Source organism: Aulonocara stuartgranti (genome assembly GCF_965226115.1).
Source record: "Aulonocara stuartgranti genome assembly, chromosome: 12".
In the NCBI taxonomy this organism is placed as follows: domain Eukaryota; kingdom Metazoa; phylum Chordata; class Actinopteri; order Cichliformes; family Cichlidae; genus Aulonocara; species Aulonocara stuartgranti.
This window is the reverse complement of record NC_138948.1, coordinates 15,808,646-15,833,900: the sequence shown is the minus strand read 5'-3', so window position 1 is coordinate 15,833,900 and position 25,255 is coordinate 15,808,646. Positions and strand designations below refer to the sequence as shown.

General features: G+C 39.2%; 1 protein-coding gene across 6 annotated transcripts in view; it reads left to right on the top strand.

Moving 5' to 3' along the window:
- Positions 1-25,255, top strand: part of grid2 (glutamate receptor, ionotropic, delta 2) — a 555,291-nt gene that overhangs the window by 450,792 nt on the left and 79,244 nt on the right. For all 6 annotated transcript variants that reach the window (XR_014279959.1, XM_082553593.1, XM_082553595.1 and 3 more), the window contains exon 11: positions 1,599-1,911. Coding sequence is in view for 5 of the 6 variants with exons in the window: in XM_082553593.1 (XP_082409719.1) it covers positions 1,599-1,911 (313 nt within the window). In the remaining variant the exon portion in view is untranslated. The remainder of the gene's footprint in view (positions 1-1,598; positions 1,912-25,255) is intronic.

Below are 25,255 nucleotides of genomic sequence, written 5' to 3'. Positions count from 1 at the left end.
TATTTATATCTGCATCTGCACAATACCTGCTGATGTCCTTTGATGAAATCATATTAACCTGATGCACATTTTGTTCACCCTAGGTCAAGTATATATTTTTCTTTGATTGTTGTCTTTTGTTTTCTTCAGTTGAGCAGTGTTTTCTCAGAAATTTCCGATTCCATCACTTCATTATTTTCCTTCGGCTGTGTGTCAGGCTTGAGTGATTTTGTAAGACTTGGCTCTCCTTTCCTTGACCTTGAATACTTGCAGTTTGTATTTAACATTTCTAGGCCCCTCTCCCCCAGTGGCTCACAAAATTACCGAGAAATGCTTCAAGCACAATGCATATTTATGTGTACACAGATGAGCACAAGTTGCAAATAAACTGAACATGCAAATAATTCTGTTTTCCCCATCAGTCAGCTACAAGGTTTATCTCTCCAAAACCAAATTATACCAGATAATTATTACCCAGAGTGCTTCCTGTAAGTTTTCATATTGACTGACCACATGTGTCAGCATGGCAATTCATCTCATCCTATACACACACACACACACACACACTGTTGTATGCATATCACTGTTGTCCCAACCCACAGCCATCTTACAGGAATTCTGAAATTTTCGCCTTACGCAGTGTAAGTGACAATTTCTCCACATTTAAGCATTTTTGTTTTTTCACTGAGCTGTAAAATTTGGATGGAGGGTGGGAATTAAGTTTTTTGTTTGCTTTTGTGTGTGTATGTAAATGTGGATGTGGTCTGTGTCTATATAAGTACATAATCTGTGTGTACGGTACCTGTAGGGCTCAGCGTTTGCCTACAAATTCACCTAACTTGCTAGAGTCAGTTGTTTATGGCAACAAAGAAAATCTCATTATCGAACAAGTTCATAATATGTGCCCTCTCTCACTGTAGTATAGATTTCAAACACCAGCATGCGCTCACAGCAGCATCTTAAATCCCTATTATAGTATAAGCAGATGTCTGCAGTTGCTAGTCAAGCACTGGGGACTGAAAACGTTTTAATTATCCATCATTGTTTCTGCATTAAAGCTAAGCTCAGCCTGTTTTCCTTGGCAGACGCACTCAGTGACGGCTGTTTTTTCAACTTAAAATCTTTGCACATATTTAAAGCAGTCATTTGTTGTCTCTTAACAACCCTTACAAGTGAAGAGAAAGGTTTTAAGTGCTTCAGAAAGCATACTGACAGAAAACAGATTAATTAATTAATTTGTAAATGATTCAAACGCCACATATTAGAATACAAGTGCAAATTGAGCCAGGGCCTATATGGATTTAAATCTCTTGCTGATATCTGTCAGATATATCTAAATTTAGTAGGGTGTTACAAGGGGGTTCATTATGACATTTTTAAAAGTACTGTAATTGTAACTACTAGTTACCATCACTGTGACATGTGTTTTCTTCCTCTATGCCAGATATTTCCAGATAACTGTTAAATTTTTTGCACGCTGTCCTTCGATTCTTTATTTTAGGTGATGAGAAGGCGCAGATGGACTTTAAGGCTGTTATAAGAATCCACATTTTTCAGCTGACTTCCTCACTGACACATTTTCACAGTTTTAATACTTCAAACTTCTTTGCCTCTTGCAGCGAGCTGATGTGGGACTTTCTGCCTTGACCATCACGCCTGAGCGAGAGAGCGTTGTGGACTTCACCACACGCTACATGGATTATTCTGTGGGCGTTCTGCTGCGCAAGGCTGAGCGCACAGTGGACATGTTTGCCTGCCTGGCACCCTTCGACCTGTCACTGTGGGCGTGCATCGCAGGCACCGTGCTCCTCGTTGGCATCCTGGTGTACTTGCTCAACTGGCTCAACCCACCTCGGCTCCCCATGGGATCTGTGTCTTCAACAACGCTGTACAACTCCATGTGGTTCGTGTACGGCTCGTTTGTACAACAAGGTAAGAAAGCAGGATAGAGGGGGTGAAACACAAGTTCAGCAGCAGCAGAATAATGGTTTATTTATTTATCTATTAGTCATATTCATTAGTCATTTTGTTTTCACTTGTTGCTTAAGTTATGTTTATGCACCAAGACTGATGAGATCTGATTAGGTCATGGTTTGAGTTCATTAGACCTTTTCACAATGTTAACCAAATGTTGGAAAGTTCAAGTTTCCGTTTTATTTATTTTGACAGGGTGGCAAACCCTGTCTGCAAGAATACATTCCCAAAAACCTATCTCTTAATAATCTACAACCTTTAAAACAAATGCAACCTTTAAAACAAAGCATGTTTTTTATGCATTGGGCCGCTGTGGTCGATGGGGTCTTTCGCATGGCTTATTTGCAGGGTCTATCTCACTGGTAAAACAGGGGAATAATGGTAGGGATGGGAAGCATAGATGGAAAAAATGAGCTTGTGAAAGCAATCTAATTTAAAAATAAAATAAAATAGCTCCTCTGAGTACCATAGGTGTGAACTGCCTTTTCGTGTTATAGCACAATAGTCAAATTAGAACAAAAAGGAGGAGACATTTTGTTCCACATGGATTGAAGGAAAGATAATGGCCTTATCCCGGTGATCGGTCTGAAGATTTTTCCAGAATTCATCAGGCTGTGCTCAGGTGTGAAGATCAGACAATTGACACGTGGAAAAGGATTTAAATTTCATCGGCGTAGAAACAGATGCACAGCATAAGGAGAAAATTTCAAAAGAGTTAGGAGTGTGTATTTGTGTGTGTGCATACGAATGTGTCTGTTTTCCATCTAGGGCATGTGTTTCATAAAGTATCCATATAAAGAATATAGAAGCTACTTTTGAAGATAAGCATCTTAATATTCTCAGGTTCAATCTTGGGTTTCTCGCAAAATATGTGCTATTTGCCAATGAGCACAGTGCTCTTTTGTTGTCATGCTCTGGGCCTTGCAATAGTAAATTTTTTAAGCAACATTAATTATGCAAATTTAAGGAGGAATGTTTTTTTTAACACTGCCTGTGAAACATTTCAAGCCCTGAATAAGCAACTGATGAGCATTTCGCCATTTGGTAAATAATCCTCCATCTTGTGCTGCAGCTAATGGTGGTAATGATGATGATGATGATACATGCTAATTGCTGTTTGATATTCACAATCATTTCTCTTTTTAGCTGTAATTAACATTTTAGTCATGGCATCGTTAGAAAGAAAAGAAGAGAGAGAAAGGATCTCATTCTTCCACAGTGGGGTTGTCCTGCACTTGTGTATGATATGGTATGTAGAAAATAAGAGAGCTTACTGAGACAGAGTGTGTCAAACGAGTGGCATGTTTTTCACTTCCCAAGAAAATGAAGGTTGTGAAGTTTGCACCACTCAGTCAGGTTGTTCATCAAACAAGTCAAGTTCATCAAAAATGACCGATTGTTCAGGAAGTACTATTAAGCTTCACCATTCCTGATATTTTCCTCTGTCTACAGATTTTTTTCTGGACTTTTTACATGACACACACACACACACACACACACACACACACACACACACACACACACACACACACACACAGGTACATTGAATATTCATTCAGCAGCTTTCTCACAGCACCTCTATAATGTCCCAGACCTTTGTGCTTCACCTAGAAATATTACCCCCAGGGAAAATTGATTCAGATGAAAAGACACCCACAGCAGGAGATGAGTGATGGGAGTGAATAGTCAAACTTGACGCCAGAATTTTGCTTTTGGCTCTGTCACTCACTGCAAGACGGAGCAAGGGTGAGATGAGAAACAGAGAGGTGCAAAGGGATTACACTGATTTTTACAAACCTTTCTCTTTTCTTTTCTTCTTCCCTTTGACTTCCATTTTTTCATCTTTTCCCCTTCTTCCTTTCTAAGAGTCTGCCTTACAAATTCTGTTCTTCACTGTGGCTCATGTGAGCCACTAGGGCAGCAGCCTGTTTGTTTACAACCTCACCCAGAGGTCTCTCAGTCTGGCGTGTGTACAGAAGATGTAGTGGGGAAAAATATCTGTACTCCATTAACTATTTCTAATTGGTCTCAATGAGAGTGAAAGAGACAGAAGAAGGAAGCGTGTATAAAGACGCAAAGGGAGGGACTGCATCATATGAAATCTGCTGCTTGGTTCTTGACTTCCTAACTGCTACATCAAAGGGACAAATAAAATCATGGGATTTGGTTTTATTATGCACTAGTAATACAGTATCTTCTCAAATAAAACAGCACATCAAAGAGAAAATTCTGCAGGAAAAAAAAGATCAGTTGTTCACAGATATAGTTTGACGATATGCTGCAGGAAGGGGAAGAAAGAGAGCAAAAAGCCATAAAGCAACAGGGAGCTATAAGGTGAATTAGTCTATGATATTAAAGATTAATAAATAAGTTACAGAATCCATCTGACAGCAGACGGTGTCTCCTTTGCTGCCAACACAAATATAATGTAAGTGTTTTAGCAGTCCTCAAGGGGGACTAAAAGTTGGAAGTGCAGGAAAATTAGTAAATTTGCAGGCGATCACACACAGTCACACACACAATAAAAAAAGATATCCAGGGTAAGAATGAAGTATGTAAGCAGTCAGCGCAGAGGAAAGGTTATATAAGAGAGGAAATGACTTAAAAGATGGGAAATGTTCCTAAGGAGATTAATTTTCAGCTTCTGCTGTGTTGCACGTTAGCCCTGGCTGAGGTGGGAAGGTCATTCCAATATTTTTCAGAACCAAGAGGACGGGGGAGGCAAGGCTGGGATGAGTGATTACCAGGTCACCAGCCCAGCAGACAACATTAGCTTAGTGCAGGGCATTGACTGACTTGTATATAGGGCCTCGGACAGAACATGGCCTGGAGGGATGGGGATATGCACTAGTTTGCAGTCTTGTACACCTGGTTTTAGATCTGAAATGAGCCACTACAGGCGGGCAGCGAAGATAGAGCAGGGGGGAGGGTGACATGCAAGAACTCAGGATGATAGAAAACAATACACCCTACAGCAGTTTGGATGACATGCAGGGAGGATGGTCAGAAGAAAGTTGCAGTACATCAGACCAAAATTCTCAAAAGATTATTCGGAAGGGCCTGCCTCACTCAGCGTAACTGCAGACAACAATACGTGCTCAAAAGGGAAGAAGCTTTTGTGAGATAGACACATTTACATGTCATGGAATTAAAGTGTTTGTCATTACTGAGGATAATAATGTGGTTCTAATTATAGCCTGTAAAGAATAAACAGAATTTTCTAGGGATATTAGAGACAGAATAAATCCAAAGGCAAATTAAAGTGTTCGTTTTTCAGCATGTTTAAGTCTCTCTAAAGAATTGCATTGAATATTTAAAAAAAAAATACAGTATTGATGCAATTAATTAATAAGTGATCCCTTTCTTTGATAGCAAACCTCAAAGTGCTAAGACTAAGACAAATATAAAAAGGAGGGAGGAAGCATAAAATAGAAAGCCAAGAAATAAAATGACAGACAAAAAGCGTCTGCAACATATGTCGTTTTAGAACTGCAACAACTGCAACACTTTTTATTTTGACTGACTTTTTTTTTTCTTTTTTCATCCAAGGCTACATTCTCTCGTCGAGATGAAAGCAAAAACGGCCAGACCGAACAAATTTGCTATAAACTCTGTCGGTATTGAAATGGGTAAATGGCCGCATATCTGCTGACCTGTGCAGCAGGGAGAGAAGCTCTGTTATGCAAGTTGGACATCCTGACAAAAAGAAGCAATGAAACTGAGATAGACAGGTTACTCTGTTCCCCGTCCCGTTTCCTCTTTTAAACTTCCTGTCTCCCCGTGTCTGCCTCAAACTTCTCTCCTTTTCCTCTCTGTCCTGTCCTGACTCCCAAGTTTTGCCCGCAGAATTTGAGCTAAAGTAGAAGAGTCAAAAGCAAAACTCTGTTGTCAAATTGAATATTTGTCTTATGCAAATCTTTGTCAGCCATTCTCTCACTTTCTGGTGTCCATAATTAAAAACCAGTAGGGGAGAACAAACACCATGGAGAAACAGACTGGTATTTTGGGTTTTGTTTTTTGGTGTTGTTTGCACATATGTGTGTGTGTGTTACCTGTCAGTGTGAGTGCTGCTATAGCTCAATTACAACAGTTTTTGTGAGAAAAGCATATGCAATCACACAGATACAGCACACACTCTTACAAAATTAGTTTTCACTGTATGAAAAAATGCACGCGCACACACACAAACACACAGACACAAGCACACACAGAGTCAGGCTCATAGGCCACAATCAGTGCTTTCATCTTTCCATCTGCTTCTCCAAACATCTCTCTCTTCCTCTCTGTGCTTCTCCCTTTTCCCACCAACCCCTGCTGTGTATCTATCTGTATGTGACTATGTGTGTGAAGGAGAGAGAGCTTTGTTGGAGAACCATATACTGTACTGTATGAAAAAAAAAATCTGTTTCCCTACTCTCTCCGTTTGCATTTCAACCCAGCATCCCCCAGTTCTCTCCATTCCCCAAATCTCTGTACTCACTGCTGAGTTTTCTCAGTGTGAGTGCGTTCACAGTCTGCACTCCTCATTCTGTCTCTTGGTTCCTCTATGTGTCTCTCCCTCAATCATTATCTCTGTTTCTGCTGTGCCATACTGCTGGGAAGCCAACGTTATCATCATTTTCCTGCTCTCTCCTTCTCCTTTCCTCTCTTTCTCTCTTTATGACTCCCTCTAATCCATTATCCCTCTCTAACGACTCTTTTGTGCTTCTGTAAAGTGGACCCAACTTTAGGACATCCACCCCTCCTGACTTCAACCCTCTATCTCCATCTTTCCTCCCTCTGTTCCTTTTTCCCGTCTCCCTCAAAGTGTCTCTCCTGCAACAAAGATGCGCCACAGTGAGAAGAGACCGTCTCTCAGCAGTTCCATTAAATGCATCTCTCTCTCGCTCTCTTCCACTCTGTGCACTTTTGTTCTGTTCCTGTTTCTGTCACAATTGCTTCCTGTCCTTCTCCCCTTTTTTCTCCATTCAGCAGCAATCTCTCTTGGCCCCCTCTGTCCACTTCTTTCTTTCTGCTCATGTATGATTACATCCAGCTGGTGCAATCTCATCCTAAAAGCAGGTTTGAATAGGATGTGTACCTTCTGTCCTCTTCACATCTGTCTTCCCCTCGTTCCTTCAGTGGGCAAAAAGTTATTTAAGTACATTTACTCAAGTATGTACTTCAGTATGAGGGTCCTAGATTCTGCCAGTGAAAATTCCCCGTACTGAGTTCTCATGAATACATTTGTCTGAAAGTGTTTCTGTACTTAGTAAATTTCTGTTCTTACAAATCGATCCAGTCTTACGTTGCCATCAAGTACTTATAGGGTGTTTTTTATTGCTACTTTTACGTAAATCTGCTTGACTATTAAGGGCCAGTGAGCCAAACTGTCAAGGAAAGCTCAGAAAATGAGATTTTAGCTGACATTTTCCTGTCACAGACAAACTCAGAGACAAACTGTGAGACGCAAATCCCTGATCATAGCTCAGTATTTGCAGTATCTGATTAGATTTCTTTTTTAGGGCAGTACAGAGAAACCGGTGTTGATGTTTGCATCTGTATTTGTTGAGGAAACAAAATGATGAAATATGTGAACCTGAATTTAAAAAAAAAAAGTCAAAATAGGTATAAAAACTTTTATTTGTTTAATTTCACTTTTACTCTTATGATATTAAAGTGTTAATGTAAATATTCCTCAATAAACATGCAAATTATAATAAATAATAACAGCTAAAAGTAACATTGGTTTATAGATGTCCTAAACTCAGTTATAAGCATCCATAATTATAAATATCACTAAAAAAAAAAATCATGTTGAAACTAATTTTCAGTCACTGCTTTCTTTCTCAAGTGAAATATCTGCAATCGTGTGATGCGGACAGATGTTTGAGGGTTGAGTAAAGCGTGTGGCTGAGCTAGCTAGTTAACAAAATTTTTCATCATCCTCATGGTCATCAACAATGTCTATTTCCACATATAAAGGTGCGCTGGTCACACCTTTTTAATACCAGCTTGAGAACGCCTTCAAATTCTTTGAGATGTAGATTCAGCAAGTAACTGGAGACATTCCTTAGATATTTTGCTCCATATTGGCATGATAACATCACATAATTGGTGGAGATTTGTAGGCCGGGTATGTCTGTGTTTTCACGCTTTTTACGGCAAATTCTGACTCAACCATCTGAATCCCACAGCACATGTGTACAGCCTCAGTTTCCTGTTATTAGCTACCGGGAGTGGAGCCCGATTTAGTGTGATGCATCCCCTCTGCATTAAGGTTCAAGATGTTCTGCTGCATACCTTGGTTATAACAAGTGATTAAGTTACTGTTGTCTTCCTGAGCTTGTTTAGTATTTTCACCCAGAGGACTGCTGAATGCTAGAGATTTCCTCTTTGTCCAATCAGACTCTGTAAACCTTAGAGATTCCTGTGCAGGGAAATCCCAGCAGCTCAGTATTTTCTGAAATATGTAGACCAGCCCATCTGATGCCAACAACCACATTCAAAGTCACTTAAATCACCTTTTTTCTCCATTCTGGTGCTCAGTTGGAACTTTATCCAAATTTCTATATGCCTGAATGCATTTGCTGCCATATGACTCGCTGATTAGATGATTACCTTTATTAGCAGTAGAACAGGTGTCCCTAATAAAGTGTCTGGTGAGAGTATATTTGTAGAAAGCCACTGTTTGTGAGAATTTTCACTTCTTGTGTGATACTGTATTAGTATAGACTTCAGATGTTGGTTAAATACGATTTATATTCCTGTAAATGCAGCAGTGTCGTTGCCTTTATGCAGATTTCCTGTCTGAATATCAAGATGTAGTTTCACCAGAAATGAGGATGTCTTGAAGTCTGGCATTTCAAACAGTTGTTTCTATACATAGAGGGAGATGGTAATTCTGTGCAGTTGTCACTTTGACCAGCTCCTCATTATGATTCTTTTTGTCTGGATTAGCTCTTGCTCTTAATTTATATCAAGACTTTACAATTTATCCTATTGTAAAGTGTCCTTGGGTGACTTGAAAGGCGCTCATAAATAAAATGTATTAGCATTATTATTATTATTAAGAATAGGAACTGCTCTTCATGAGCCTTCTTTCATTTTTGTCTCCATCAGGGGATTTTCTGAGACTTTGTTAGTACACATGACATTTTCCAGATTCAAAATGCATAACAAAGTAATGTTAAACAGCTTCACTTTTTACATGAAGAAGCACATTAAAAATTGAAAAATGCCAAAGACTCCTTGTCTCTTTTTTATAGCTGGCGTAGGGCAACAGATTTGGTCTTTGGTGTTACCACACCGACACATTCAAATGTCCATTTTGTGTTGACAAGCATTGTTCGGTCATATCTTTACATGACTCTTACATGCTGTGTACTCTTTCTCTCGCATTCTCTGTTTTTCCCATCTTTAAATGTTTAATCATACTTAAATGTAATCAAACTTTCATCTGCAGTCAGCAAAAAACGAGCTATGTGAGGACAAATAGCGAGATGCATTGCAAACATTTGCAAAGGAAAAAAATTCTTGAACTAAAATACATATAATATCATGCTTGCCTGCATCTTACCATGCTGTTAGTGACTGAAGATGTTTATCTCTTACTAAATGTGTATCTGTCAAAGCAGCTCCAAAGCACACTGCAATCTGCTGGTCTTGTTTTATCCAGATTCTTTCTCCAGGGAGTCCAAGAAGCTGTAGCTACCAGGGACAGTAATGAGGAGGGTGGCTTAATTGAAATACAAGCATATTTATTTTGGGCACTGTTTTGTTAACTGCCTCGAGAAAACAGGCTGAATGGATGCAGTTTATTTCCCAGTGAATGTGTTGTAAAGGTCAGGCATTGTGCAGAATGCAAGTGGAAAAAAAAAAGATCTAACTGCTTCTTGGTGGGTGTGCTCACAGTAACTTTTGTTCTCTGAATTTGAATGAATGTACAGTTGTTTAGGGCATTTCTTGGGCAAATGTTAAAACTTGTCCACAAAAATTAAAATCCAAAAAGCTCACAACATAATTAGTAAACACATCATAACTGATAAGACGCTTATAAAATTTACCAGTGCAGGATCGATAGCATTTATAGGATTTAACGCTTGTCAGAAAAGCAATAGAGCAAAATTACTACTTTCTTCTTTCCCAACTTGCACGGCAACAAATGAAGTCCTGATTTCACTCAGTAAACCTCCACAAATCTAGATAATTGCGAGATTTATGAGATCATTTATCTTAACAAGGCAGCTTCTTTTTCTACCAAACCCCAAGAACATTGCAAAATCCCACAGCTGGATAGAATTTTTTTTAAAAAGAGGGAGAATGGAGGATAGGTCAGTCAAAAGAGATCAAACTGAGGGAGGGCTGGTTGTTTCGCACCTTGTTAGACACCTTGTTAGTGCTCAGCCAGTCATTATAGTGTCTGCTGAGGCAGGAGTATCTCTAATAAATCAAGACATATCTGTCTGTCTTTTATTCAGCTATCATCCGATCTACTTCACTTGGCAAACACAAATCAAGCTAAACTTTTCCCCAGCAATTGCAGGTCAAATTAGTAGTTGAAACATGGGCAGAAATTTTGTTAACTAGCTAACACATGGATGAAAAAGTGGGATTTGCACATCAAACTTTCCTTAGTGTACCTCTCAAAATATTAGTGCCATACGTGCATAAATTCAAAGCCTCGATGGGTTTCACATTACAGATTAGAAGCGAAGACTAAAAACTGCCCACCCCTGGGGTATGCAGTACGTGTTGGTTTATGGTTATTGAATGAGAAAAGGTGCAGATCTGTGTAACCTGGCAGTGTGTGTGGACCTGCAGCCCTTGAAAAAGGGAGAGGAAAAGAAGATGAGACAAGAAAAGTGACAGGAAGAGGGAGGGCATGTGGCGTGCAATGTGCGAAATATTGAGAATGACATTGTTAAAGTTTAATATGAGCGACTCAAACACAATCACCATCAAGAGAGAAGTCTAAGAAGTGTATTTTTTGTGAGCACTTGTGTGCATAGGAACGCACACACTTTGTCCTAGTCAAAGGGAAAATTGCTGAGAGAGCCATCTGTCAGAAGTTGCACTCAGAGAGGCAGCCATGGTCTTATTGGTTTGATTGAACAAGACACAGTCTGCATACAGCCACCTATAATGAGTCCACAGTACTGTACTTTCAGCTTAATGCAATTTGCATGCATGTCTGTGGATGTGCACATGTATAACTGTTCTTACTGGCTTTGTATTACATCCTTTTTGTGAGTGTACGTGTTTATTTTGCTCTTTTTTTTCTTTGTATGGGAAGCTCCATTGTTACTGTGGGCTTGAAACGCACAAAGCTATTGGAATAGTTTCCATCAAACTTTTCCTCAATTCCTTTAACACCCTCTTTGGGATTAATTGTTGAGAGTAAAAGGCATTATCTAACAATCGTCCACAGTTTTTATGTTATTTATGTTTACTGTTATTGTATGGACACTATCGGGGAGGGATATTAAGAAATAGCCTCATTATTTGTGACTTTTTCAGCAATCTTAGTGTTATGGATTGGATGTACACTGGTGTGTGAAATGTTGTCTGGGAAAAGCCGTTAGTTGTGGCCTTTAGAAATAAGCAAATACAAAGCAGCCACATACACATGAACACAGGCACATACAGCCTCGACTTCCTGTTGGCTGTTGTAACCCTTATATCGTACACAGACTGTATTGATCCACGTATAGGAGCCGAGCGGAGAAACATAGCCTGTAAATAAGCTCAAAGAAATTTCTGCTGACCCCATCATTTTTATGTTCCTTTCAACGGTGAAAAGGAGGCAAAAAGTGCTGATGAGGCTTGAAAAAAGGAAGAGAGAAGAGGGGAAAGAACGTTTATTTAATAAGTCCAATGTCAAGCAGTTTGCAGTCTGCATATGGTACATACACTTACACACGCATTCAGAGGAGGACTTTTACCGCAGCTATTTTGGGAGGGCGTTAAGAAGTTGCCACACTAAAGCGTGCACACATAAAGGTGCAGACACGCACACACCCTGACACAGAAAAAACTGCTGTTTATCGCCAGTCTCCACACTTGGCCTGTTGCAGCCTACAGGTTAACTGGCTGCTCTTCATTCATTTTAGGGAATGGGAAGCTGGTCTCCCATCCCAAAAAGCAACCAGTTTTAATGAATTTTCACAGGTGATGATGCAGTAAGTTGCAGTTTTTGAATGGCAGGCGAACAAACTTGTATGAATGTACATGTGCTTGGGTTTACAGTCATTTTGCAAAAGTATATACTTAGTAAGCGGATCTAAACACAAAACACACACGAAAGCACAAAAATCATATTTGATCGATATGACGTGTCCAAATTAGTACATAGAAGATGTGAACGCCAATGTTCTTTCGCCATTTCATAAAAAAAAGGAGACCCACATACCCACATTCTGGTATTAACCTTGAAAGTTTACCCAAAATGCACTCTCCCCCCCCCCCCCCCCCCCCCCCCCCCAGTGAACCATCAGAAAATAGAACATTCCATTCCAGCCCACATCCATGTAAGCTGAAGATCTGTAACTTGGGAAATTTGTACGGAAGTAGAACTTGCCTGAGTGTGTGTGTGTGTGTGTGTGTGTGTGTGTGTGTGTGTGTGTGTGTGAGAGAGAGAGAGAGAGAGAGAGAGAGAGAGAGAGACAGAGACAGCATTTGTCAATAAATATGTTCACTGTCTGTCTGGGAGAAAGTTAATATGTCTCTTTACACCACAGCCAGAACAATAACAGGAGCAAGCAGTATTTCAGAAAGAAAGGCAATGTTGTCGGGGTACAGTTAAAGTTAAAATACTTTTAAATAATACATTTAGTGTGAAGACAGTAAAACCAAAGCAGTACACCACATACTCCCCAAAAGAAAAAATAAAAAATAAAAACTGTAACTGATGCAATCCAAAAGGTCACTGCAGGGTTTTTTCCGAGTTTTGCATTTTCTCTGGCCTATTGTGTAGCGAATGTCTTGGCTGTATTGTGATAAAGTGTCACGTAGACCCTGCATGCTGAGCTTTGACTGCACAGGCACAAAACTTCCCTTCTGCATTTAAAAGAATACTAGTGAAGCTAGCTCACCAGCTCTCTCCATGAACGCTATGACTGTAGCTATGATCGTTGCTGCAGCTTTGTAATTGCATACAGTAACTGTCTCTCTGACTGGTTGTACTTTGGTTCTCATGAATCTGGCTGTGACATGTTCATTTTTAATTGGTATAAAACTGACTACATGCAGCAGTTATGTGTTCAGTGATGGGTTTGCTTGCTGAGTGCTGTATCGAATCTTTTCTATTCCTGAACTTCTGTGCTATGATGATCTGTCATAGAAGGACATCAGGTTCAAATAGTAACAGCTGGACATATCCATAACACCACAGACTGAGCCATACAGCATACTCAGCCTCACCTACACAGTCAGTCAGACTAAGCATCAATAGCTGTTCTCACAAGCAGCAGCTGGATACTGTTAGAGAATCGCCTTTCATAATGAGGAATGAGCGATAAATGCACCATGTAAATGGTCACATTATCGAATCATTTCCATATCTGTATTGTGAGTCTTTTAATTGGCAATGTATTATAACGAGACTCGAACAACGTGGTTCTTATGGCTCAGAAGGAATGCAAAAGCAAGGCGATAGCGTTTGTTTGGTTTATGGCTTTAAATACCAGAAAGAAAACTATCATCTTGATGTGGTTGTTGTTCTTTTCCTTATGAAAAATGCTAAATGGTAAATGGCTTGTATTTGTACAGCGCTTTACTAGTCCCTAAGGAAAAAAGCTTGATGAAATGATGAAATGAAACGATGCGTTATTTCTGCTAAATGCACACAAACACATATGTTAAGTACACATGAGCGCGAAAAGTCTGCTTTGGTTCGCTGTTTCCCCCGTGCACTAATGCAGACATAGCAGGTTTTTTTTTCATGGTGAGCACGCTCTGAAGCACAGCTAAGTGAGGGAATAATTTGCATTTCAATCTTTTAATTTGCTCCCTTTTTGTGAAATTGAGCCAACTTCTACAAGCTAACTGGAGTGAGTACAGAACCCCCATTTCAGCATCCCCCCTAAGGGCGATCCTATAATATTTGAATATCTCTTTCCCCCAGTTGAACTTATATTAAACTCACATTTATATTACACACATTGAATTCTTTGGGGGTTTCAACTTAAGTCACGTTCTAAACATGACACGACTGCAAGGATCGCTTTGATTTGCTGGTTTCTTAAGTGTGAGTAAGAATGTAGAGAGCAAGTAACGAAGAGAAACACCTTTCTGACCAAAAAGAGGACTTTGCTTTTCAAATTGTCATTTACGAAATAACTTCTTTAAACCTAACATTTAAAGAAAAAAAAACAAATGGCTTGCAAAGATTTGTTGCAGTTTGATGGCACATGCTGCTTTTCTGATATCTGTTAGAACATGGGTCTACCATCTATATAACGAACACATGCACTCAACGGTCTAATTTTAATTAACTTAGCTGATCCATGTTTGGCCAGCTCAGTTTGGTCTTGTATTAACTTCTACAAACATACATAATACGTGTATTCTATACATATGTATATACTACACAGCATGTGTCTGTATGGAGTGCACACTTCAGTAGAGGGAGGGTCCAGAGCAATTTGTCGGGCGCAGAGGTGAATCACAGCAATATAAAAAATTAATATAACGTTCATGAATATTAATAACTCTGATGCAATTGCCATAATATCAGCGCTTCTCCTTCACATCACATGTAGCTCTAAAGTACAATACAAATAATCACAAATCACAAAATAATATGGATTTATTTGCATTATGTGAGTTTAATGTGCTACCGAGTAATTAAAGTGCTTACCTCTGAGCAGTATATTGGGCTTCACATTGCCCACAGATCACACCTGAATGTTATGCTGTAGCTTGAGACTGTGTGGTGCAATATTCTTTATTTTATCATAGTGGCCTTGTTCAATAGCAAAATGAAATAATTATGTAAATGATATTGGAAAAATGTGAGTCATATTAGCCTATGTGCACACGCAAGGGCTGCCTACTTTGTCAGCGGAAATGCACATTCATAGGAGGATTTTTTCTGAGATGCAAATTTGGTTGTCAAGTTGCTGATTGCGGTGTCTATTTGTTATGCTAAGTGTAATCAAGACTTTGCTGTCACAATCAGAAATTTAGATGACAATCATTTAACAATCAGTTCAAATTTCACTTTATTAAAAGCTTTTTGTTGTTGTTGAGTTACTGTAATTTCAATTAGCCTGAAGTTAAACTGTGTGAATTGCTCAGGGGGGTGGCTGCGGTTCAAGAGTGAGTTGTCTGCTCATCGGAAGGTCGATGGTTCGATCCCCAGCTCCTTTAGTCCGTGTGTTGAAGTGTCCTTGTGTAAGATTGCGAGAGTAACAGATTAAAAGTGCTTAGTAAACCTTGCTTTTTGGTGTGTGTGAATTTGAACTTGTGTATAAACTTCAGCCATATTTTTTGAGGATGTCTTAAAGTTCCTATACGTATTCAGGGAGCGTACAGGGAAGGGAGACACCATTGGGGCACATCCCTGAATTGGAAACTTCGTGCATCTCAGCTCAAATCCACAACATTACCAGCCTGCTGGATCTTTTTAATGGTTGCACTTGATGGCTTGAAAAAAAATTGCTAACCACATGGAAAATCCCTCTTCGCTTTGGCTTATAGCCAGGGGTATTAGAGGTGGCACATGTACAATGTAGAGATTGAAAAGCAGAAGGCAGGAGAGGTGATGGAGGAGGGATGCATGCACTCTGTCATCCTCCTCCTCCCTTTTTCTATTCTCTCGCTTTTTCCATCTTCACCCCGGCTCCTGCACTGTAATATGTCTTTCCCAAGTTGTTTATAATCACTGGGACACCGTCAGACGGGAGTGATTGAAGTGCTAGAGGAGAAATAGATGGTAAAAAAATAAATAATGATTCCAGCAAGTCATCAGACAGTGGAGGGGTATAATCTGAGGCAGTGGAGGTGCTTGCTCGGTGGTGAGATTTGAAGCTTTACAAGAAAGCCACACATATATAAAACCCTTCAGGATGTGCCCACCGCTCGACTGGCTTCAAAGCTGCACTCATCTCGAGTTACCTTTACTGCAGAATGTCAACAAGGATGGGGAAAAGAGGAGAAGAGCAGAGGAGGAAGGTAGTAAGAGATGCAGAAAGGAGGCAGGCAGAAAAACTAAGAATGTGTGATGCAGATGAATTGGCTTATAGAATAATTTTGTTTGCCAAACCTGCGGGAAACAACAGCACCTGTATCTGTCAAATTTTTCATCCTCCTTCCTGGATCTACATGTTTATTCCTCTCAAAGCAAACAAATAACAGTGTATAGACATATGCATATTCCTTTTTTTGTGAGTTTATGTTTGGATTCTTTGATTTTGTTTGTCTTGAAAAGCTGTTGCATTCGTTGCCTTTAACAAAAAGGAAATCAATAGCACTAAAATTATAGCCTACCCTGGGAGCAAGTTCTTATACTGTCAGGAACTCTAGCGTAAGTCTTTGAGTTTCTTTAGCAATCCAGTTCACTTAAGATCATTGGTATTCAGGAGGTAATACTGATGATATTTTGTTGGAACCTGACTTTAGAAATCAGTGCCATGCATAAACACATAAACACTGCCTGGAGCTGGTGTAAGGTATTAATTACATAGCTCATAATTGCAGATTTAAGAGATTATAGTATTTTTCCGATGCACTTTTTTCCTTTTTTTTTTTTTTTGTCACTTAAAATGGCTCTAACTAGCATATTGGGGGAGGGTGATACATTTGCATCTTATTTCTCGTCTTCATTTTTTCCCTCTGTGCTTCATTCAGTTAAAGTAACACTATATTTTATGTACTATAAATGAGTAATACTGAATGATACTATATATATCATTTAGTGTGACCTTGTGTAACCACATGTTAATGTGACTTTCAGCTGACATTGTGATGATTTCATACTAAAGATGTAGTAATTCATTATAAAGTACTGAGATGCTTGACATTTGTTTTTAGAGAATTTAAGAATCTCTAGATTTCTTTTCATTTTAAAGTCTGAGGAAACATTGTTGCAGAATTCTGTGACATGATGACAAGACTTTTGATGATGTGGGTGATCACTGACATTTATTTGATATCGTATAAGACTTAGACAACAAAAGAAAGTCTGAAACTTTTCAAAATACTTTAAAAGATGGATTGAATTTTATAATCATAACCTCAGTTTAACATATTTCTGATAGTGTTGACACATGTACAAGCAATGAAGCAAAACTGGTACTGTTTGGTGTTTTTCTGTGCTCAAAATCCTATTTGACTGTCCGTTTGGTATGAAACAGCCATATGTGCAAAGCTAGATTGTGGAAGACTTGATACGTTCATGTGTTAAACGGAGATAACCTGTTGTTATTTTTCGAGACACTTTTCAGTGGTGTGGAAGAATGAAAAGTGAATGCCTAAAGTGTTGTTAAAAAGAACCTTACATCATCTTACGGGAAGATTGCATGGATTCCAACTGGGGGATGACATCAGCTGAGCACACTCTAGCTCTTTTTTACTCATTTAAAAAAACAATACTCTAATGAACTACTCTGCTCTTATTTCATCCAAGAATAACCAGAGTGCGATGCTTTAAATTTGAAGAGATGGATCAGAAAGGTTGGCAGCAGGAGTGTAGATTTGAAAAACTGATGATGCATTTGAGAGAAATTGATTTCCAACACTGGGTGCAGACATTCCTTATCATCTAAAATTGCGGAAAGGGAGAAAGATACAGATTTTTTTTTTTAAACACATTACTTCTTTTCTATATGATGATAAAGATGATATGGGATGAGATTAATAGTCAGTAAGTCTTTGCAAATGGGCATCTCAAACACGCACTGCACCAGCACCATAAACTAGTGTCTTGAAGGAGCTTGTTTACACTGACAGCATGCAGTAAAAGAGCAGAGAGTAGACTGTCGATATGGACCGTGCACAGTAACGGAGCTGGTCCTTATCATCAATTTGTCCAGCGTCGTCTTCTAGCGGTTGACCTCTTTGTCTCATTTACTCTGAAATGTGGCTTTTTTCCCGACAGAGAAGATAAATCTCTCTATTAGGCTGCTTTACTGCAAGTATTTACAAAACACCTGTACATAGAACAGAGAGCATGTTGTTTCCCCTGACCTCAGGTTGCACTTTCAATTACAGGTTCTTTACTTTTCAGACTAAAGAACAGACAAATGCATCACTTATCTCTTACGGTAATGGTGTTACTTCAGTTTGGTTCATTATTCTGCCATTGTTATGTCTAAAAATGACAACATTAAGAATATGGAAGCTCAATGAGAATCGTTTATTGCCACTGTAATACTTTTTATTGCCTCACTGAGATTTTTATTTGCTTACAGTACACTAAGACTCATTGTGTGCTTTCATCAACCAGTTATGCTGCACTCTATGTCCTGACTGTCCACGGGCCAAGTAGCGTGACTTAACCTTTGACCTTTTAAATATGAATTGCCATCACTTCTGCATCTGTATTAGTTGATCATATATGTCACAATACTCCTTGCCATTTTTTGCATAAAAATCTTTAACAATCTCTTGCTTTCCTTACCTATTTAGCTAACTGAAGTGCAAATTCAATTTAAAATTCAAGAGCTGATTTGTTAAGGTGCTGTGACTCATTAAGTCTTACGAGTGACACTGAAAAGGACTGTCCTGCACCTTTGGCTGCTTTTGAAACAAAAAGTCTTGGTCTGTAAATCACCCCATCAAGTTTACAGCATCATACATGGGATCAAGGGCTTTTTAGACTAATCATCATCCTCACTGATTAATTTGAGTCAGGGCTGTGGGATGGGGGTCATATCCGGTGCTCCCATTTATCTAAGCACTTGATGTTCTTCCCTAATATTTGGGCAGTGGATGTGTGTGAGTGTGTGTTTGTGTGTGTGGTTACCTTTGCCAGGACCCCTAAAAATGTGGGATATCCAGAAGTGCAGTTTTAACAAACGAATCTACACGAGTCTCATCCTAATATTAGTTCATATTTGATACCTTTAGCAATCATGCTAAAGGTATCAAATGTATTCACTCAACAGGTTGGGAGTGGTTGGTGGAGATGGTTGGTGCTACTTTCCAAGTGGTAGTGAATCTTTGAAAAGCAGTGCAAAATAGAAGTAAAAGTTGTGCCTTAATGCTGCAACCAACACATTTCAAAAGGTTCAGCTTTTACTTTCAAGGTGAATATCCTCTGTTTCTGGTTTCATCAAGTCATCATCAAGTTTTATTATAGTTCAGAGAGAAATGGTGAGCAGACATCTTCCATGCAAACTGTGGGTGATCCAAAGGAGTCAAAAGGAGTCTGCAACCCCTTTCACCAGTCAACAGCCAGCATCAGCAATGACTTGTAACATGTTGGGGAATGCACTTTCTTTACTAGAAACCAGCAGTTGCCAACTGGTCTCTGAGCTGTGTGCCTGAAGTTTTAGATATTTCAGTAAAAGAGCAAGACGTTGCAAGTTGAGAGACAGAATGTATTAAGATCCACAAAAAAGTGTGTTATCTGCTTAACCCTTTAGAGCCGATCGGAGCGGACACGCTCCATTTTGCGTAACTATTTTTAAATCCCGGTAGCTCTGCAACCACATAAGCTAGCGCAAAATTTTTTTTTGCATATGAAACCGGAGGAGTTGTACTTACATCTTATGCCATCAGCTTGTCCTCGGTCACGGTTTCCTTCCACACAAAGCTTTGCAAAAATAGCATAAAAAGCGCTTGCAGGAACAAAAACATAATATTCCAGAAACACGCTTTGCCGGTCCGATCAGCTGTTCACAACACTTCCTACGTTGGAATAGACGTCAGCGCGAACTTTTGCATTTCCGCCATTACCTGCCCAAAACCGGAAGTGACGTCATTTTCGCGGAAATGTAGTCTTTTTTACCATCAGGGCCTCAGGGCCTATACTGGTCTTTTTAAAAGTTATCTTTGACTTTATGACTTTCTGTGTCGTTTCTGGGATGCTTAGGACTCATATTGCACTGCTGGAAATAGTTTATTTTGATGCATATGCTGCTTTTTTGCAAATTTGCAGTATAATATTTATTTTCGTTTTTCCTGCAGAATATAAAAATTGGTGTATTTCAAAAATAAAACTATGAAGACACTCAAAATAAATTTCCTGTGGTGGGAAACTATTTTGTGCAACTTTTTTGTATTTACAGTTTTGAGGGATAAGCCTCTTAAATTTCTCTAACTAGAAATATATGTTAAAAAAGCAAAAACGATTTTCAATTTTTTTGTAGTTTATTGCACTTTTTTGCAATTTATGTAATTACTATGCACTTAATGAATACATATTATTAAAATCTGGGCTATAATGGTTGTATTGATGTATAGCAACTTGAAATGCTCCCAAAAATGGCTCCACAGCATGTAAAAATATAATATAAGCTCTGGCGGACTTGGTTCTATGGTAGGTCTTAAAGGGTTAAAGGTGGGTTTTACACAGCTCACACCGCAATGTCAAACTTTTATTGTGGACATTTTCACTCTTACTAATATCTTGTTGCATTCTCAATCATCCAGGTAAATCTCCAAAAGTTGATTCTGTTCATCTGGACGTAGCGTTTTGTGGGAGAAACGTTTCACACGGTGGACCGACACATCAAATTCACCAGGGAGGATATGAAAAGTGGCAGGTTAGCCTTCTTAGACTGTGAGATTTCCATCAGTAATGGGGGACATCTAAAAGCTGACGTGTACCGTAAACCTACACATACGGATCAGTATTTAAGGTTTGACTCTCATCATTCACTGGAGCACAAACTGGGTGTCATTAGGAAGCTACAACACAGAGCGAACACCATCGCCAGGAAGGCAGAAGAACATCACATCAAGAAGGCCCTGAGTAAATGTGGTTATCCCAGCTGAACTTTTGTCAAAGCTGGAAAGGCACCTAAAGAAAGCTCCAGCTGATCCAGGAGAGAAGGACAACCGCTGCCCAAGCAAAAACATGTAGTGATCCCATATGTGTCAGGAGTATCGGAGCAGTTGAGATGCATTTTTTCCAAACACCGGGTCTCTGTGTCTTTTAAACCCCAAAACACGCTGCGCCAAAAACTGGTGCACCCCAAGGATCGGGTCCCCCGACACAAACAGAGTAACATAGTGTACGCTGTTAAGTGCCAGGAGGATTGCCAGGATTTATACATCGGGGAAACCAAACAACCTCTGGCGAAGCGGATGGCACAACACAAAAGAGCTACCTCGTCAGGCCAGGACTCTGCAATCTATTTACACCTACAGGTCAGTGGACACTCTTTCAAGGATGAGGATGTACACATCCTGAACAGGGAGGAACGCTGGTTTGAGCGCGGTGTCAAGGAGGCCATTTACACGAAAAGGGAAAGACCATCTCTGAATCGAGGAGGGGGCCTAAGGGTACATCTTTTGCCATCTTACAATGCTGTGATTGCAGCCATTCCCCAACTTTCTGTGAATGGTACTCATGGCCATTGATCAGTGAGTTTTGGTCAGTGGTTGTTGATCAATGGTCATGAGAATTTGCATAATTAAGATTAAGGAACTGACCTCCCAGCCCATTGTTCCTTCAGTGAGCTGGTTTCAGTCATTATGCAAATGTACTGTCTATAAGATTGGGGAAACCTGCAGTCAGCTGAGACTGAAGAAGTCACTTTATGAGTGACGAATCGTTTCTCCCACAAAACGCTACGTCTAGATGAACAAAATCAACTTTTGGACACTATTACTAATACTTTATAATACTCAACTGATCTGGTTTGCCTGGCCAGAGTTTTTCCTTGAATTTATAGCTCCACTATGATTGCTGTGGATGAGTCATCAGACCTATGAGGAGTTATTGGCTAATAAATTCACAGTGTTGGACAACAGGTTCAGGGGTCGACCAATCATGTCCCAAACATTTTGGATGAAACTGCTTGCTTTTGTCTTTTATTTTCCCGGTGAAGATTAAAAAACAAAAAACAGACTTATAACATAAAGGTTTTTGCTGCCAAGCCCTATTGTTTAATTATCTGACTGTTTAAAGATGTGCCATTGTTCTTGGTTGTATGCATATGCTTCATCCAAACTCATGCCAAATAAATTTCTGAAAGTCCCTGCCCTTTTCCAAGAAGTTTCCAAGGACAACTTCCCAGATGGTTCCGTGTTTACCAAACCATCTGGAGTGTCAGGTTACAAAATATCCAATCAAGGGCTGTTTTTTTCTCAACAGAAATCAGAGTCTTGAGGGTTGGGAAAGTCAGGTTGCACTACAATATTCTGAAGGGCTTCTTCTTTTTTTTGTCCAATAATACCCAAAACATCAGTCTGTTCAGGCAAACAAAATTAGATTGTGAAGCTGCAAAAAAAAAAAAAAAAAAAGATGGGAAAATGAAATGCCAAGGGGTCTTTTAGCCAGCAAAATTGCAAGTTAATCAGTCGGTCAGTTACACGGCCAAGGGGCGGCTATCAAATTAACTAATCAATTATGTAGATATCCAGCAATCCAATTACTCTTTCAATCAAAAAAGACAGAAAGCAGCACTTAGCATCAGGCTAATGGAAACCTGAAAGTTAGGGGAAAATACATTAAAACTTGAAAGACAGCCACATGGTTCATAGAGTAATTTGAAGAACTGCAGCATCCTTAGTATGCCTCTTTAAATGAAGTTTCAGTTTTAATTCCTAGTTTTGAGTTGTGTAGGAAGAAATAAAGTAATCCTGTTTGCCCAGAGCTACACGAGTCACAGCTGAGAATAAGAGGAGTAGCAGGAGAAACATGGGGGTAAGAATGGAGAGCTATATCGAGGGGACACAACGGGGTGCTTTTGAAGCCGCCGAGCTGTATTTGCAAAAGCTGCTTCATGGCAGCTATGCTTCTCTTAGGATCCTTACGTGTACCCGTATGCAAACTGAGACACCCATACACTCCTACCTTTAAAAAAAGTTTTTCAGGAGTTCAACCAGAGGAAAACGTAAAAGTTCTTTCAGAAAAGAATCTCTGAATCCTAGACAGAAGATTACTATGATTTATTTTAGTAGTCTTGATTAGCTTAGTCAAAGGAACCCCGAAGAAGAACGATAACATTATTAGTCTTGTATCTGTATAGAATGAGTTAACCCAGCTGTCACCTCCTACCAGTCAATCTGAATCATTTCGATTCTGAGATACATGTACTCTGTTCAGAAAGTCTGTGTTTGAAATGTCATGCTGACTTCACACTATCCTTTGAGATAGCTGCTTAGTCGTGAACCTCTAATAACGCACAATTTTTTTTGTCATTTATCCTCAGACCCCATTTTCTGATGAAACAGGATAAAAGGTGTATTTTAAAATGATATAAAAGGTGCCGTACATGCTTTATGCCTGTATATGTGCCCATGAAACCTGACACAACCACTCACTCACTTGGAGCGTTTGCTGACTGCTGTTTCAATACTAAATGATAACATCCATCTAAGTCTTTCCCCTACTATGAAATATGGTTTTGAGAGCACTCACTATAAATGATGCTTCTCTTGGTACAATATACTTTAGTATTGGATTTTATAGAACTATACATTTTTACAATACCAGGCAATGCTTTTAGAATCTTCTACTGTCCAGTTTTGGTGACCGCATGTAAACTGTAGCCTCGGTTTCCTGTCCTTAGCTTACAGAAGATCCACCCAGTGTGGTCTTCTGCTATAGCCTACCTGCTTCAAGGTTTGATGTGTTGTGTGCTCAGAGATGCTCTTCTACATGCCTTTGTTTGTAGCTAGTGGTTATTTGAGTTTCTGTTGTCCATCAAAGAGTTTTAACTTTATCCTTTGACCTCAACAAGGCATTTTCACCCAAATATCTGCTGCTCACTGGATATTTTATCTTTTTTTGACCATTCTTTGTAAACCCTAGAGATGGTCGTGTGGGAAAATTCCAGTAGATTAGCAAAATACTGAAATACTCAGTCCAGCCCATCTGCCACCACCAACGATGGCGTGTTAAAAGTCACTTAAATCACCTTTCTTGGTTTAAACAGCAGGTGACCTATTTCGATAAGTGCATTGAGTTGCTGCTGATTAGCTATGTGCGTTAATGAGCACTTGAACAGATGTCCCTAACAAAGTGACCAGTGAGTCTAAATTTCTAAAGTGTTGTCCTGATCATCTTTCCCTGAGGATTCAGGGTTTTTTTAAATTTATGTGAGCTATAGATCATTAAAATCTCTGATGGTAGTTGGTGACGCGTGAAAGGTGAACAGTGACATATTGCTCAATAAAATCATATATATGCTTTTTGGCCACTCACATTTAGGATGAGATAATGAGACACTAAAAGTGTCTAAGTGTAACGGTATTATAGGCTTATAGCTGTTAAGAGATAGAGATAGAGAGATGGAGATTATCTCACATTTTTGAGCTTTTAAATCAATGCTCGCCTTATGATCAAATAAGCTTAAAGTTTCTGTAATATTAATCTGCTTCTGTCTTTCACACACACACACACACACACGCGTATGTATATATATATAGATATATATATAGATATCCATATAAAGACTAGGAAACGAAATGACCTTTTCTAAAAATCTGCTCTACGTGATTTGATTCCGAGCTCAAAATTTTGTGACACTTGGATGTCTAAACTCGCCAGCTACATTAATATTTTATAAAAGTCACTTGTGCAGCCAGAAATCAACATAAAAATTGTTCTGAGACTGGACAATGGCTTTTTTTTCAGTGAATTAATTGGTCCTCCGTGGATATTGCCAGTGTGAAACCCCAAATCCCCAAATACCTTCTGCAGCTGGAACGATTCACAAAGGTCATGTTTTAGAAGCTATTGAAGTCCAAGATACTGCAGTCACGCTCAGGCATGTACTCGGACGTTTTTTGGCACCAAAAAGCATCTCTGCCTGCTGGTTGCTTTCATTCATGAAAATGCTTCATCTCATCTTCCCACGCACATTCCCATGCACATTTCTTAGGAATACTGTGCTGGCTTATTATTTCGATCATTTCATTATAAAGTTTCTTTTTCATAAAAAAAATAGCTGTTATGTAATTACAGTGACACATACTTTTCTTCAGGTTACCTGATAAAAAATTAAAATTATTACACAACCACTTTATGTGTGACCATTTACTGAAAAAATGAAAAGATTGAAACATTTTAAAGACATAATTCACGATGCCATGTCATCCATACAGTATACGTTATAATGCCTTCGGGCTTGTGCTAAAACCTGGTGTCAACAGCAAATCATGCAAAGAAGGATAACAGAAAACATGTAGAGGGAAAAAGAGATAG